Consider the following 13,261-nt stretch of genomic DNA (forward strand, 5'->3'; position numbering starts at 1 on the left):
TTATGATATTTACCATGTCAATTTTCTATTATCATACTCACTCTCATTACTCTGGTTCAGGCTAGTCCCCCATGTCTGAACCAAACTGCACCATAGCTTTCTACCCAACACTGTCAAATAAAACTTTCAGTGATGATGAAGTGTCCTATATTTGCACTGTCCAACCTGGTAGCTGTTGGACACATGTGGCTATGAGCAGTTGAAAGGGGGTTGGTGCAGCTGAAGACCTGAATTTTTATTTAATTTTAATAGACACACGTAGTTATAGCTCCCATGTTGGACAGCACGGTACTAAATGGTCTGGCAGTCACCTCCAGACTCCCCCAGCTCCAGGCAAGAAGGTACACTGCAGCCAGAGCAAAGGTCCTAAAGCCTCTTTAAAAACTCTCAGTGGGGCCTTTGGCTCACAGGATGAAGTCCGAACTCCACAGGAAGGAGTTACACAATTTGTCCCTAAGCTACTTTTCTAACTAACTCCACATCTGAGGACTTCCTCTCTGACCCCTGTCCACCTCAACATGTTGTCATTCATCAAACATGCTCTACAGTTTCTCTCTTTGACATATTTGTCCATGTCATTTTCCTGTCTGTCTCTGCTTATGAAAACCCTGCCCATCCTTTAGGACACACCTCAAATACGTGTTCTCAAAGCCTTTCTTGGTTCCCATCCTCACCCGCAAGGGGAAGGTAAGCCTGAGCTCCCAGACTCTTTTATTTGTATCTTCCATCACAGACCATAATTTGTGTTGCAGTGGAGGTATTCGTGTACATACCCTGTTCCCTCTAACATAATAAACTTAAGACACTGTCTTGTTTATTCAATTTAATGCATAATAGATACTGTTGCTTGTTCATAGTCTTATACCTTGAAGGCTCTCAAGTAACATATGAACTGAATGAAATATCAAGTTTGCCTCATATGAAACAACATATTCTGAGCAATCTTTATATTTAAATACTAGGACAAATAATACAAGAAAAAAATCTAGCTCACAATAGTCAAAAGAAATATTTGCCATTAAATCAATAGGTTCCTGCTTCTATATCTAGGGCTACGGTCAGCTTACCTGATAGGCTCTGGGATTTCGTCTAGTGTAGAGTAGAAAGCGAGTGTTTATCTCCTCTGGAGACCAGGGTAAACCTGCCAGCTCCCTTGACAAAGTCCCCGTCCATGGTAAACCATCTCTAAAGCACCCCACCCTTTCATAGCAAACTTCTTTTCCTGCAGAAAAAGATGGAGTGTCATGTCAACCAGGCCGGAGAGAGTCTGTGTTTCTCACTATGAGGGTTAATTGAAATTAGTCTTTAAGTTAAAGAAATCTGATTCAGGGAGATTCTCTTCAAAAAATGCTCTCCTCCCCCCTTCTCTCCTCCTCCCTCCCCATATTATGACCGTGACCTTGTGGACTGCAATGCTGCAGATGAGAGTAAATGGGCTTTGGAATCAGACATTCCTGGCTTTGGGCAATTATTTTACCTTTTTTGAGTCTGTTTCCTCCTCTGCAAAATGGAAATAATATCTCTTACCCTACAGCCTTGTTATGAAGACGAACTGAGCTGTGATACAGGAAAGCCCTTGTTAATGGGCCTGAGACCTAAGATGGAATACTGTGTCTCCCCTGAACTTCTGCCTTTTCTTATTAGAGTGAAAGCTCTTGACAAAAGGGATCTTTGTGTCCCCATGATGTGGATTAAGGCTGCCCCAGCTAGAGAAGCCCAAGGTGACCTGGCCTACATGCCAAACTATATGACCCAGTGGACTTTTTTTATGGTATGAATTAGGACTGCCCCAGGGAGAGAAGCCTGGGGCATCCTCACCTGCATGCCGATCTATATGGCCAGATTCGTATCTAAAGTTATATGACCGCACAATAACCAGACCCCATCTGCACTGAAATCATTTAATGACTTTTTACATCATCTTTTCTTTTTTCCAGTAAAAATAAGTCATGTACCCATGCCTTATAAAATTAGCCCTAACCCTCAACTCGGGGCAGCAGCAGGAGCTCTGACTGCCCATGGGACCTGTCCCCATGCAGCAGCAGTAGGAGCTCTGACTGCCCATGGGTCTTGTCCCCATGCAGCAGCAGCAGGAGCTCTGACCGCCCGTGGGTCCTGTCCCCATGCCAGCGGGGGCAGCAGCAGCTGCTCTGCCTGCCCATGGGCCCTGTCCCCATGCCAGCGGGGGCAGCAGAAGCGGCGGCAGCAGAAGCTCTGACTGCCCATGGGTCCTGTCCCCATGCTATTCCACACTATTCTCTAAATAAAAGAGCACTACTGCCAGATCTTGAGAGTCTAAGAAATCTTTCTTTCGACTCCTCGGCTCACCGACCCCACATCACCCAGAGCCTAGCACCATGCCTGGCACACAGTAGAAGTCTAATGTATGTTTTCTGAGAGTGCAAATGAGATCAAAGTTTCACTTAGTTCTAACAAAGTTTCTTCTTTCCAGAGCTTAATTTACTCCTCTCTAAAATGAGGGGCTTTGGGGAAACTGAATCATCATCATTCTGTCATTCACTGACTCTGATTGATCCTTTCACTACGGCCTCTCATTGTCAGTTTCATTTAATACTCAGAGAGGATTGAAAACCCCCAAACAAATAACTTTATTTCATTCTGTTTTGTCGAGGAATACTTTAATTTATTCAACCAGGATTATAATTTATAATTATTATTTATTCAATATATTTTTGAACTATTTATTCACTTTATTGCTATTATTTATTAAATTGATTAAAATGTATTCAATTTATGATTATTCATTAGTATTGGTTACTTCTGTTCGAAGACTTGAATTTGAGGATTTTCTTTTATCACTTCCAAAAAATACTAAATCTTTGACTCTCAAGTCCACCAGATTTTAACTTCAAAATTTTAGGAGATTTTGCTTTTTCTCCATTGCCTAAGAATGAGATTCCACAATAAATTTAAAGAAGAGAGAGGATAAGGAATTAAAATTATGTTTTTAATCAAGGGAATGTTTGTACATTAAAAAAAAAATTGTACAGATGACCAACATACCCTGCTCATCCCAAACCCAGCCCTCCCCAGAGGGATCTTGCAGATCCTGCGGTTGCCTCCGTGTGTGTATAGAATGTGCCTATGCTGCCAAGTTTCGATGGATCAACTCTAGTCACACACGATCTGTTAACTTACTGCAATAATAACTAAGGGTTTAACCCACCTATTCCTTGAATCAGCCAGGATCAGGGCAAGGAACAGAAACCACGCTAGTTATTTTAACTGTGAGAGTTTAATATAACGAATTGTTACTAATCAGGTACGGGAGAACTGAAGAAAACAGGGACCCTGTAGCAACTCAGAGGTGGTAACTGCAGGGAACAGCTACCAGCGCGAGGGTTGCAGAAAGAAAAGGAAGAAGTCGAGCTCTTTAAATATGGAATCTTGGGGGAGGGGCTGCTAGACCCAGGGAACAGGGTGCGGTACTCCAGAGCGGGGACTCGCGCTCCTGAGGACCGGGTGCTAGCTGGCTGGCGCTGGCATCTTTGAGTGGGCACCATGCGTCTGGTCTGGGAGTACTGGAAAAACTGCAAACCGGAACCCACTGCTGCCACTGGAATGCCTGTTTGTGCCGGAGTGCAAAGCCAGTGCTGGAAAAACGCAGAAAGGACCAGCCAGAAACGGGAAGGAACACCTCCCTTCTCCCTCCTGGATCCTCTGTGTCTCTAGTGTCTCTATTGACAGCGCCTGCTGGGGAGTGGCTGAAATGGTGAACCGTGTTTGCCACGTCCCAGCCCTGGCAAAGCAAGGCCGGCTTGAAGCTCCATAGCCGGGCCCTGCTGCTCTCCGCCGGGTCTCAACTCCTCCTCCCGCACAGTCAATAACACTGTTTGCAGCTCCTTTATTGGCCTCTCTCTGTCAGTCATGTGGCCAAAGGTGGGGCTGTAGAATCCTCTTTGAGGGAGGGAGAATAAAGAATGTGGAACAACAGTACAATCCACCGCCAGGGGTCTTCAGATTTAAATTTTTATGTGAAAAGCTTTGTCATTTTAGCTTTGCATTTCTTTAATTCTCTACATATCTGAATATCTTTTTGTGCATTTCTGACCATTTGCCCATCATCTGTGGATGAGATCTTCATGTCCTATGCACATTTTTCTGAACTTTGTTCTTTTCTTATTTATTTTTAAAAACGCTTTGAATAGTAAAGAGATTTGCCCCTTTTCATCAGATACTTAGAAAAGATATTCTGGTTTGTTCATATTTTTGTTTTATAGAGTTTACTTTTTGTCGTATAGAAGTTCCACATTTTATTCAACAAAATGATCAATCTTTTCCTTTATGGATTTAGGATTTTGTCTTGTTTAGAAACGTCTTTTACTCCAAGATTATTAACAATTTCGCTCTGTTTTCTTTCCGTACTTACATGGCTTCACTCTTTTACTTTTAAATGTTCATCTGTCTGGGATTTATTTTGGTGTAAAGAGTAAGACATTCATCTAGAATTCCAATTCTCTTAGCATGAATTTATACAAAGTATAATCACTTTAATATCTTCCGCACCTGTGGTTATTTCCCTGTGTTTATTTAAATCTGCCATGACAGTTTTCTAATTTTTTTAGTTTTATTAAGCAACCACCATATACATTTATCAGTTAAATTGTTTTTTCCTGATTTTTCTAATGCATTAACCTCTGCTTTTATTTTTATTAATTAAATTCTTCCTTCAACATTACTTGTTCTTTTTCTAGTTTCTTCAGTTCTTGAGTCATTATATTTTGATATATTCTTCAATTGAAGTGTTTTATTTCCTTTTTGATCTAAAAGTTCTTTAAAGGAGCATTGGAAATACAGCACATTACATGAAGCTAGCTTGAATTGGTTAAGAAATCATATAAATTGGCATATTAGTTCATATTTTCCTAATTTCCACTTTCTAAATGAGTCATTTCTCTATCTTACTGTGAGCAGCCTTTTCCAATGACATAGAAAAGCTGGAAAATAGATCATTAATTTATTCAAGAAATATTTATTTGAGTATCTATTATGTGCCACATATTGTTCTTAGCACTGGGGGTTCAGCAGTGGGAAAATAACCCCAGCTCTTATGGAGTGCATAGTCTAGTGAGAGATGGGGACAGACAATGAATGCAAATAAATAAATAAAATATGGTGTATGTGAAATAGTGGCAGATGCTGGGAGAAACACAAAACAGGGCGGGGTGAAAGTGCCTGTGTGTTTCGGTGAGGACGGGTTTGCAATTCAAATAGGGTGGCCAGGGAAGTTCTCACTATAAAAGGTGGCATTTGGATCCAGACCTGAGAGGGGTGAGGATTTTGGGGTGCAGAGGCAGGTGCATGCAGAGGGAAGGGAAAGCACAAGACTCTGTGGGAAGGAGCCTGTCTGGTGCGACTGAAGAATTATGAGGCCGCCCAGGCTGGAGCTGAGGAAACAGGGAGGAGCGACAATTCCATAACAACTTATTCTGCAATTTCAAAATCTAAAAATCTCTAGGGAAAAAAAGTGCAGTTTTGAGTTTTTCGTTCATTTGTTTTTCAGTTTGCAGCAAACTCACTTGGTAGCAAAAACTGACCTAAGCCTGTCTATCTAGACTTTATCCCACTTAATATGAATACATTTTACTACAGAAATGAACGTGTGGTTGTTTATGGGTGCTGCCTGAGAGTCCTCTGGGGTCTTTGTATGATACAGTATACCAACCATAGTCTCTTTTTAAACCTCAAAACATCTAAATTCTGGAGCACATCTGGCCCCCAGGAGTTTGAATAAGGGATGGTGGACAAGTAGCAGGGGATGATGTCAGACAGGTACCAGAGGCACCAACACCTGGTGGATCATTGGAAGGACTTCGGCCTTCACTCTGAAGTGAGCTAGGAAGCCATTGGAGGGCTCTGAGCAGAATGGTGACACGGGCTGACTTAGGTTGGCTTCTGTGTTGAGAATAGAGTGACACAGGCCAAGGGTAGAGGCAGAGAGACCGGCTAGGAGGTTGTAGTGGTAAACTAGGTAAGAGAATGGTGCCTAAAATCAAGGTGGTAGCAGGGGAGGTGGTGAGTAGTGGTCAGGTTCTGGATATATTTTGGAGTAGGATCCAAAAGAATTTGCTGACTAATTGGCAGTGAAGTGAGAAAGAAAAGTCAAGGATGATGTGAAGGGTTTTGGCCAAAGCACCTGGAAGACTGGAGTTGCCATTAATTGGGGGACTGGAGTTGCCATTAATTGGGGATGTGGAAAACTCTGGGAAGAACGGATCTGGAGGTAGAGATCAAGAACCCAGTTTGGATATATAGATTTTATATGAGATAGATACCTAAGTGGAGATGCCACAGAAGCAGTTGGATATATGAGAATGGAATTCCTGGGAGAAGTTCAGCTGGAGGTATGAATTTGGAAGTCATTAGTATAAAGATAGTGATTAAAGCCATGAGTATGGATGAGATAACCAAGGGAGCAAGCAGGTAAAGAAGAAGCACCGTCCAAGGACTGAGTCCTAGTACACTCCATCATTAAGAAATCAGGAAGTTAAGGGGGGGGACTAGCAAAGAAGACTGCCAAGAAGTGGTCAGAGAAATAGGAGGAAACCCAGGAGACTGTGACATCCTAGAAGTCAACTTAAAACCATACTGCTGGGGGAGGGAGCCATCAAGAGCACCAAAAAACGGGAAGTCCAATTAGATGAGGATGGAGAATTGAACACTGGCTATTAACGTGGGGGTGACTGGTGACCGTGACGTGTGTAGTTTCAGGAGTGAAAGCCTGATTGGCGTGAGTTCAGGAAAAGAGGGGAAGAGAAATGGGAAACCTTACACAGACAACACAGAAGTGGAGTTTCTAAGACGCTGTTTTAAGAACCTGCTGTTGGGAATGATCCAGTAGAGAGGAAGGAAATTGGTGAAGCAGGAAAAATAAAAGAGAGTATTGTTGTGTATTGTGTATCTTAGCAGGTGAGAGGAGATGGAGTCTAAAAGATAAGAGGAAAGGTTGGCCTTTGTTGGGAGCAAGAACAGCTCTTCTGTGAAAGAGAGGACACATGTGTGGGCAGATATAGGCAGGTAGCCGGATTGGTGTGGTGCTGGGAGCTTGTGGAGGTTCTCTTCTCTTTGCTTCTATTTTCTTTCTTTCTTTAAAGATTGGCACCTGAGCTAACATCTGTTGCCAATCTTCTTTTTTTCTTCTTCTTCTTCTCCTCAAAGCCCCCCAGTACATAGTTGTATATTCTAGTTGTAGGTCCTTCTAGTTTTGGCATGTGGGACGCCGCCTCAGCATGGCCTGATGAGCGGTGCCATGTCCACGCCCAGGATCTGAACCAGCGAAACCCTGGGCCACTGAAGTGGAGTGTGTGAACTCAACCACTGGCCAAAAGGGCGGCTCCATCTATTTTTTTATTGAAATAGGAAACAAGGCCATCAGCCAAGAGTGTTGGTGGGCAGGGAGGTGTTGGAGGTTTGACTAGGGCAAGAAGAATGAAATAACCCAGGAGCCTGGCAAAATGAATGGGCGGGAAGGGAAGTAGAGTACAATGGCTTGGCAGCTGTAGGGGCCACTTCAGTTTAATAACCGAGAATTCACAGTGAGACAGTCAGCATGGTATGTGTTTTTCTCCAGGCACATCCAGCTGCACAGATGCAGGCACAAAGTGGGTGAAGTGTTGGATTTAATCAGGGTTGTGGTTAAGCCAAGTGAAGCAAGAGCACAGAGAAGTCCAATGTGTATCCTAAGGAGTGATTATGATTGACCATGTGGTTTATACTGGGGAGGGAGGGAACTGAGGAGAGAGCTGCCAAATAAAAAAATTTTTTAATAAAGCAGTTATATTTTATATTTTATATATATATATATGTTTCTACTACACACATATATCCATTGCATAGCTGCCATAATTAAAAAAAAATTGAGTGTGCGTCACATTTGTGTTATTACCTTTATGGCACTATTAAATTTGTAACATTTGCATTCGGTGCATTTGCATTCAGTCTTCTGGTACTTGCCATTTTACAATTTGTGCTTAATTCAATGAATTTCCAAACAGGTTATTCCCTATTGATAATCAACTATTTCCTTTGGGTTCTAGGGAAGCTTTATCAATCACAACCGTGTCTCCAGAGCTTAACACAGTGCCTGGCACTTGGTACGTGATTGTATTTGTTGATTGAAAAAATGTATTAGCATCCTTGTTTAGAGAGGATTTTGAGGGATAGCCTGTGAGTAGAGATGGTAAAGAGGGTGCCGAACTCTGGAAGGAACAGATGCCACCCGAGAAGAGAAAGTGACAGTACGAGAAAATAGACCAGAGCAGACTTCGCTCACTTCTTAATTCTGTTCTGGAACTCATCAGTCCAACTGCTTTCAGCATTCAATCAGGACTGTCCTGCAGCTGGAAAATAGAGCACAGTTCCTGGCATATACTAAAACTAATGGTAGCTCCATCTCCTTCCTTTTTTTATCCCATACAGGAGAGCTAGAGGGCAGGAACTGAAAACCACTGAAATTCTTTGATTCTACTTTGGTTAAAACATATCAACTAAAAAATAAAAATATATATATATATATCAACCAGCTTATCTTGTGCTTATAGACACACTATTGAACTACGGTGGTAAGAACAGACAAAAGCAATAGCCACTTCATAGGGAATGCATAAGGAGTCCACAGTATAAAGAGCACAGTCAATGAATATTGGGTCAATGTGTAAGAAATGTACACAGACCAACATCCCTTCGCAAAATCATGACCCCCAGAGGAAAAGAAATCAACATGGAAGTTCCAATCATCATTCATCATTCATTCATTCAAACATTTATTGAGCATCTACTGGGAAGTCAGGTACTGAAATCAGAAATACGTATGTATTTTCTCATTTACAGCTACATACCCCTCTTAGAAGTGAAGAAATTGAGACTTCAATGGCTAAGTTACTTGATCAAAGCTAGTAACCGGCAGAGCTGGGAGCCCAGTACAAGACCATCTAGCAACTTTTATAATAATTGTTAACATTGTAAATGAGATGCTTCTCAAATGCTCATCGGATTGATACTGTATTATGCAGTTGATGCATTTACTTTAGATAATTTTATGACAAACTGAAATATAAACAAAGTCTATATTTCAAAGTCCATGTCAATTACATTTTGGATGTGAATGTAGTCATTATTTTTAAGGAACTTATTGTAAATTATGAATCTTACCTGTTGACGTGCTAAGGAACAAGAGTGCAGCAATCCAAATTCCAAACATCTAAGTTGATTGACAAAACCACATAAAATCTTCTGGAAGATTTTTACTTATAAAGTCTCCTCACTATAAAATATGAAGCAGTTTTTGTGAAAATGACACCACTCAGTGTTTAAGTTCTAGTCCAGAAGAGCATGGAGCTCCACCACTTTTAATTCCTGTGCCCTATGAAGTAAACGTGCGCAGCCGAGACTCCCAGCTTCCCATTACAAGACATAATTAGCGGGGTGTGGCTTGGATTATGTGATTGGTAATTAGACCTTCTAAGATTGTGCTGACCCGTCATTAGTAACACTTTGGTTAAGCACAAACTGAGTCACTCTTGAAAGTTATTTTAAGGCTTTGGGAAGCCAGATACACATTTAAAAGGTAATATTTTCCCAAACCAAGATTGTACACTTTGAGTATTTCTTCCTAACATATTTCTGAGTGTAAATATCCACTTAATACGCACTGACTCTGCTAAAGTACGTTATGAGTTAAACAGTGGATGAGGCTGATCTGCTGGTCTCACCTGCGTGGCAGTCTAACCCAGCAGTTGGCCTCACCTACTCCACAGCCCAGCCACCTGGGTACAGTTCTGGCTCTGCCGCTTATTAGTAGTGACCTTGGGCGAGCAAGCCTCGCTGTGCCTTTCCTCACCTGTAAAATGGGGATAATCATGGTTCCTAACTCATAGGGTCCTTTATAGGATTGAATTACTTATTACATGAATAGTACCTAGTATATAGTAAGTACTATATAGTAGTCCCCCCTTATGCGCAGTTTCAGTTACCCAATCAATCAAGGTCTGAAAATATTAAATGGAAAATTCCAGAAACAAACAATTCATAAGTTTAAATTGCACGCCATTCTGAGTGGCATGACGAAATCTCACACTGTCCCTCTCTGTCCCACCCAGGATGTGAATCATCCCTTTGTCCAGTGTATCCACACTGTGTACGCTGCCCACCCATTCGTCACTTAGGCGCCATCTCCGTTATCAGATCCTGTCACCTTATCCTAGTGCTTGTGTTCAAGTAACCCTTATTTTACTTAACAATGGCCCCAAAGCTCAAGAGTAGTGATGTTGGCAATTCACATATGCCAAGGAGAAGCTGTAAAGTGCTTCCTTTAAGTGAAAAGGTGAAAGTTCTCAACTTAGGGAAAGAGAAAAAAATCATATGCTAAGGTTGCTAAGATCTATGGCAACTTTTATTACAGTAAATTGTTATAACTGTTCTATTTTATTATAATTTATTGTTGTCTATCTCCTACTGTGCCTAATTTATAAACTAAGCTTTATCATAGGTATATATGCATAGGAAAAAGCACAGTGTATACAGGGTTTGGTACTATCTGAGGTGTCAGGCATCCCCTGGGGGTCCTGGAACGTATCCCCCATGGTTAATGGGGAACTACTTTATTGTTAACCTTATTACTGCCATTTTCAACTATGTTAATGGTTATAAGAGCACGTTTATGTTCATATATAGCTAAATACGCCTTCACCTCATTGTACACAGGCTTCATAATACACTTTAACGTAACGCAAACTTGCCTTCTCGGCCACGACATTAACTTAAAGTGAGGAGCAATTCAATTCACAAATATCCTCTGTTGGTTTCTCAATCTTTAAATGTTCACAGAAGATAGCTGAAAGTATTTCTTGGTTTTTCTTAATTTTTTCCTCTCACCGTAATAGCATTAAAATTTTATAAAGTATTTATGAGGCATTCGACCTTTTCATACAAACCTTATTACATTATGCAAGAATCAGATAAAGAAGAGATTAGGATAAAGAATAGTTACAAGTCTTGGGGGCTTTGTTAGGTTGAAATATTTCCTGGTACTCGGAGCAGCCAATGAACGCTGGCACGCAGACATGCAGAAATTAGAGAGCAGACTACTAGCAGCACCGAGCTCAGGGCCTGGCACTTTGAGTGTCCAGTACTACGCCATGGAAAAGGCACGCTCTAAAAGCATCGCCACTTACAGCTGGTCATTTTTCCCAAGTGGCATTTCAAGAATCAACGTTTTCAGCCACACATGTAGGATCAGCATGAATAGCATCACCAGCAGCAGTACCTCTCCGAAGACTGCATCTTACTCATGTCTGCATCCCAAATGACAAGCACAATGCCTAGAACTTAGTAGGTGCTTAACAAATATTTCTAAGTAAAAAAATACAAAGATCTACAATGATAATATAGGAATTTTTTTAAACCACCCTCTCTTCTGTTTTCACAGCACTTTTCCATAAATCTGCTATAGCACTTTGTATACAAAGTTAGGCATTTACCTATTAGTCTCCTCCCCTAGACTGGACCGTTCTGGGACAAGGACTGGCTTTTGTTCTTCTCTGGGCACCAGCATCTAGCAACAACTCTATCACAGCAGGTACGTGGTCAGTATTTGTTGAAAGAAAAAAAATTGCATTCGATTCCATTGATCTCATATCATTCAAGGAAATTCACACTGTAGAGAGATTATCACTCTGAGAGTTGAAGACTCATTATACTTAGCAATTATATTTAATGAGGATCAGATACGGGTGAATCCATAGATGCTTGCTGAAATCATGGCAGGTGTGCCTGAAAAATGTCACCAGGAAGAGTTAACAATAGCTTTTAAAAGTTCATCCCCAAATCAAAGCTGTGCTTATACATGACAGCACACCAAAATGAGGAAAAACAGCAAATCAGTTGGATTCTTGATTCAAGAGTAGAGAATAATTCAATTAATTTTGTCCCTGACATGATAAATTATTTTGAGGATTTAATAAGGCAGAGAACCTTTCAAGATGTCATGATGAATATTTCAATATTAATGTCAGAACCCTAAAGAACATGGCTGTAATTTTTTAAACCACTTTTTAAGCTACTTCTTAATGCATAGCTTTTTAAATCATCCAAGATTTCAAGGAGGCTGGCATCATGGCCGTTTTGGGGAAGCAAAGAAAGAAAGAAATACAGAGAAAAATACCTAAGTAACCTTAGCACTCATTCATTCATACACCAAATATTTGAGGGGCTACCACTTGCCAGGCAGTAGTCTGGTTCTTAGTGAGACATTAACGAACAAAACAGGCAATAAAGACGTTGCCCTCTTGGATATTACAATTGGGGAAGCAGCCAACAAACACAGTTTACAAGTAAATTATAGAGTATGTGAAAAGGTGGTTTAAGTGTTACAGAAAAAAAAATTAAAGCAGACTAAAAGAGACTGGAGAATTTGGGATTCAATTGGAGGAGAAGGTTGCTGTTAATCTGGGTGGCCCAGGGAGGCCTCGTTGAGACGGTGACATTTGAACAAAGACTCGAAGGAGGTGAGGGAGGTAGCTAGGTGACTCTCCAGGCAAAGGCACAGGGGAGGTAGACCTTGAGGCAGGAGTCTGTCTCAGGTCTTTGAGGAAATGCAAAAAGGCAGTGTGGTGAGAGCAGAGGGAGAGAGAGCGAGAGGAGTAGAGGATGAGGTCACAGAGGCAGGTGGGCACCAGAGTGGGTAAGGCCTCATTGGTCACTGTAACAACTTCAGCTTTTCCTCTCAGAGAAAAGAGAGCCATTGGAGTCCTCTGAGCAGAGGAGGCAGATGGTCTGACTTCCGTTGTAACAGGGTCATTCTGGCTGCTCTGTTGCCAATAGACTGGAGTAGGGCAGGGGTGGGGGTGGGGGTGCAGTAGGAAGACCAAGTAGGAGGCAATTGCAATGATCCAAACCGAGAGATTGTGGTGGTTTGGACCAAGAGGGTAGCAACGGAGGTAGTGAGAAGTGGATCAACTCGGAAAATGGTTTGAAGGTAGAGCCAAAGGGTTTCCTTTGTTATTATCTCTGTTTAACTTAGCACTCGAAGGATGGAATGATATAGGAGAGTCCTCAGTGCATTTTGCAGAGAGATAGAAAAATTTACTCACTTTTTTTGGTTGTGTTCTCAAACAATGGATTGTCTCTCATGAGTACTGTCAGAATAACTCTTACGTTTGATAGGATACGAATTTTTTAGCTTGATTGGTTTAAGGAATGTAATTTTTTCTGCAAATTTTTGGAAATGTGTTTCTCAAACAGA

The 13,261-nt window shown here is 41.3% G+C and overlaps 1 protein-coding gene across 2 annotated transcripts in view; it reads right to left on the reverse strand.

The window, feature by feature from the left end:
* PNLIPRP3 (pancreatic lipase related protein 3) overlaps positions 1 to 9,405 on the reverse strand; it is a 34,609-nt gene extending 25,204 nt beyond the window's left edge. For both annotated transcript variants that reach the window (XR_011436471.1, XM_001497755.6), the window contains exons 1-2: positions 9,172 to 9,405; positions 1,068 to 1,222 (exon numbers count right to left, since the gene is read on the reverse strand). Coding sequence is in view for 1 of the 2 variants with exons in the window: in XM_001497755.6 (XP_001497805.3) it covers positions 1,068 to 1,222; positions 9,172 to 9,220 (204 nt within the window). In the remaining variant the exon portion in view is untranslated. The remainder of the gene's footprint in view (positions 1 to 1,067; positions 1,223 to 9,171) is intronic.
* Between the last annotated feature and the right edge of the window lie 3,856 nt (positions 9,406 to 13,261).

Source organism: Equus caballus, chromosome 1 (genome assembly GCF_041296265.1).
Source record: "Equus caballus isolate H_3958 breed thoroughbred chromosome 1, TB-T2T, whole genome shotgun sequence".
Taxonomy (NCBI): domain Eukaryota; kingdom Metazoa; phylum Chordata; class Mammalia; order Perissodactyla; family Equidae; genus Equus; species Equus caballus.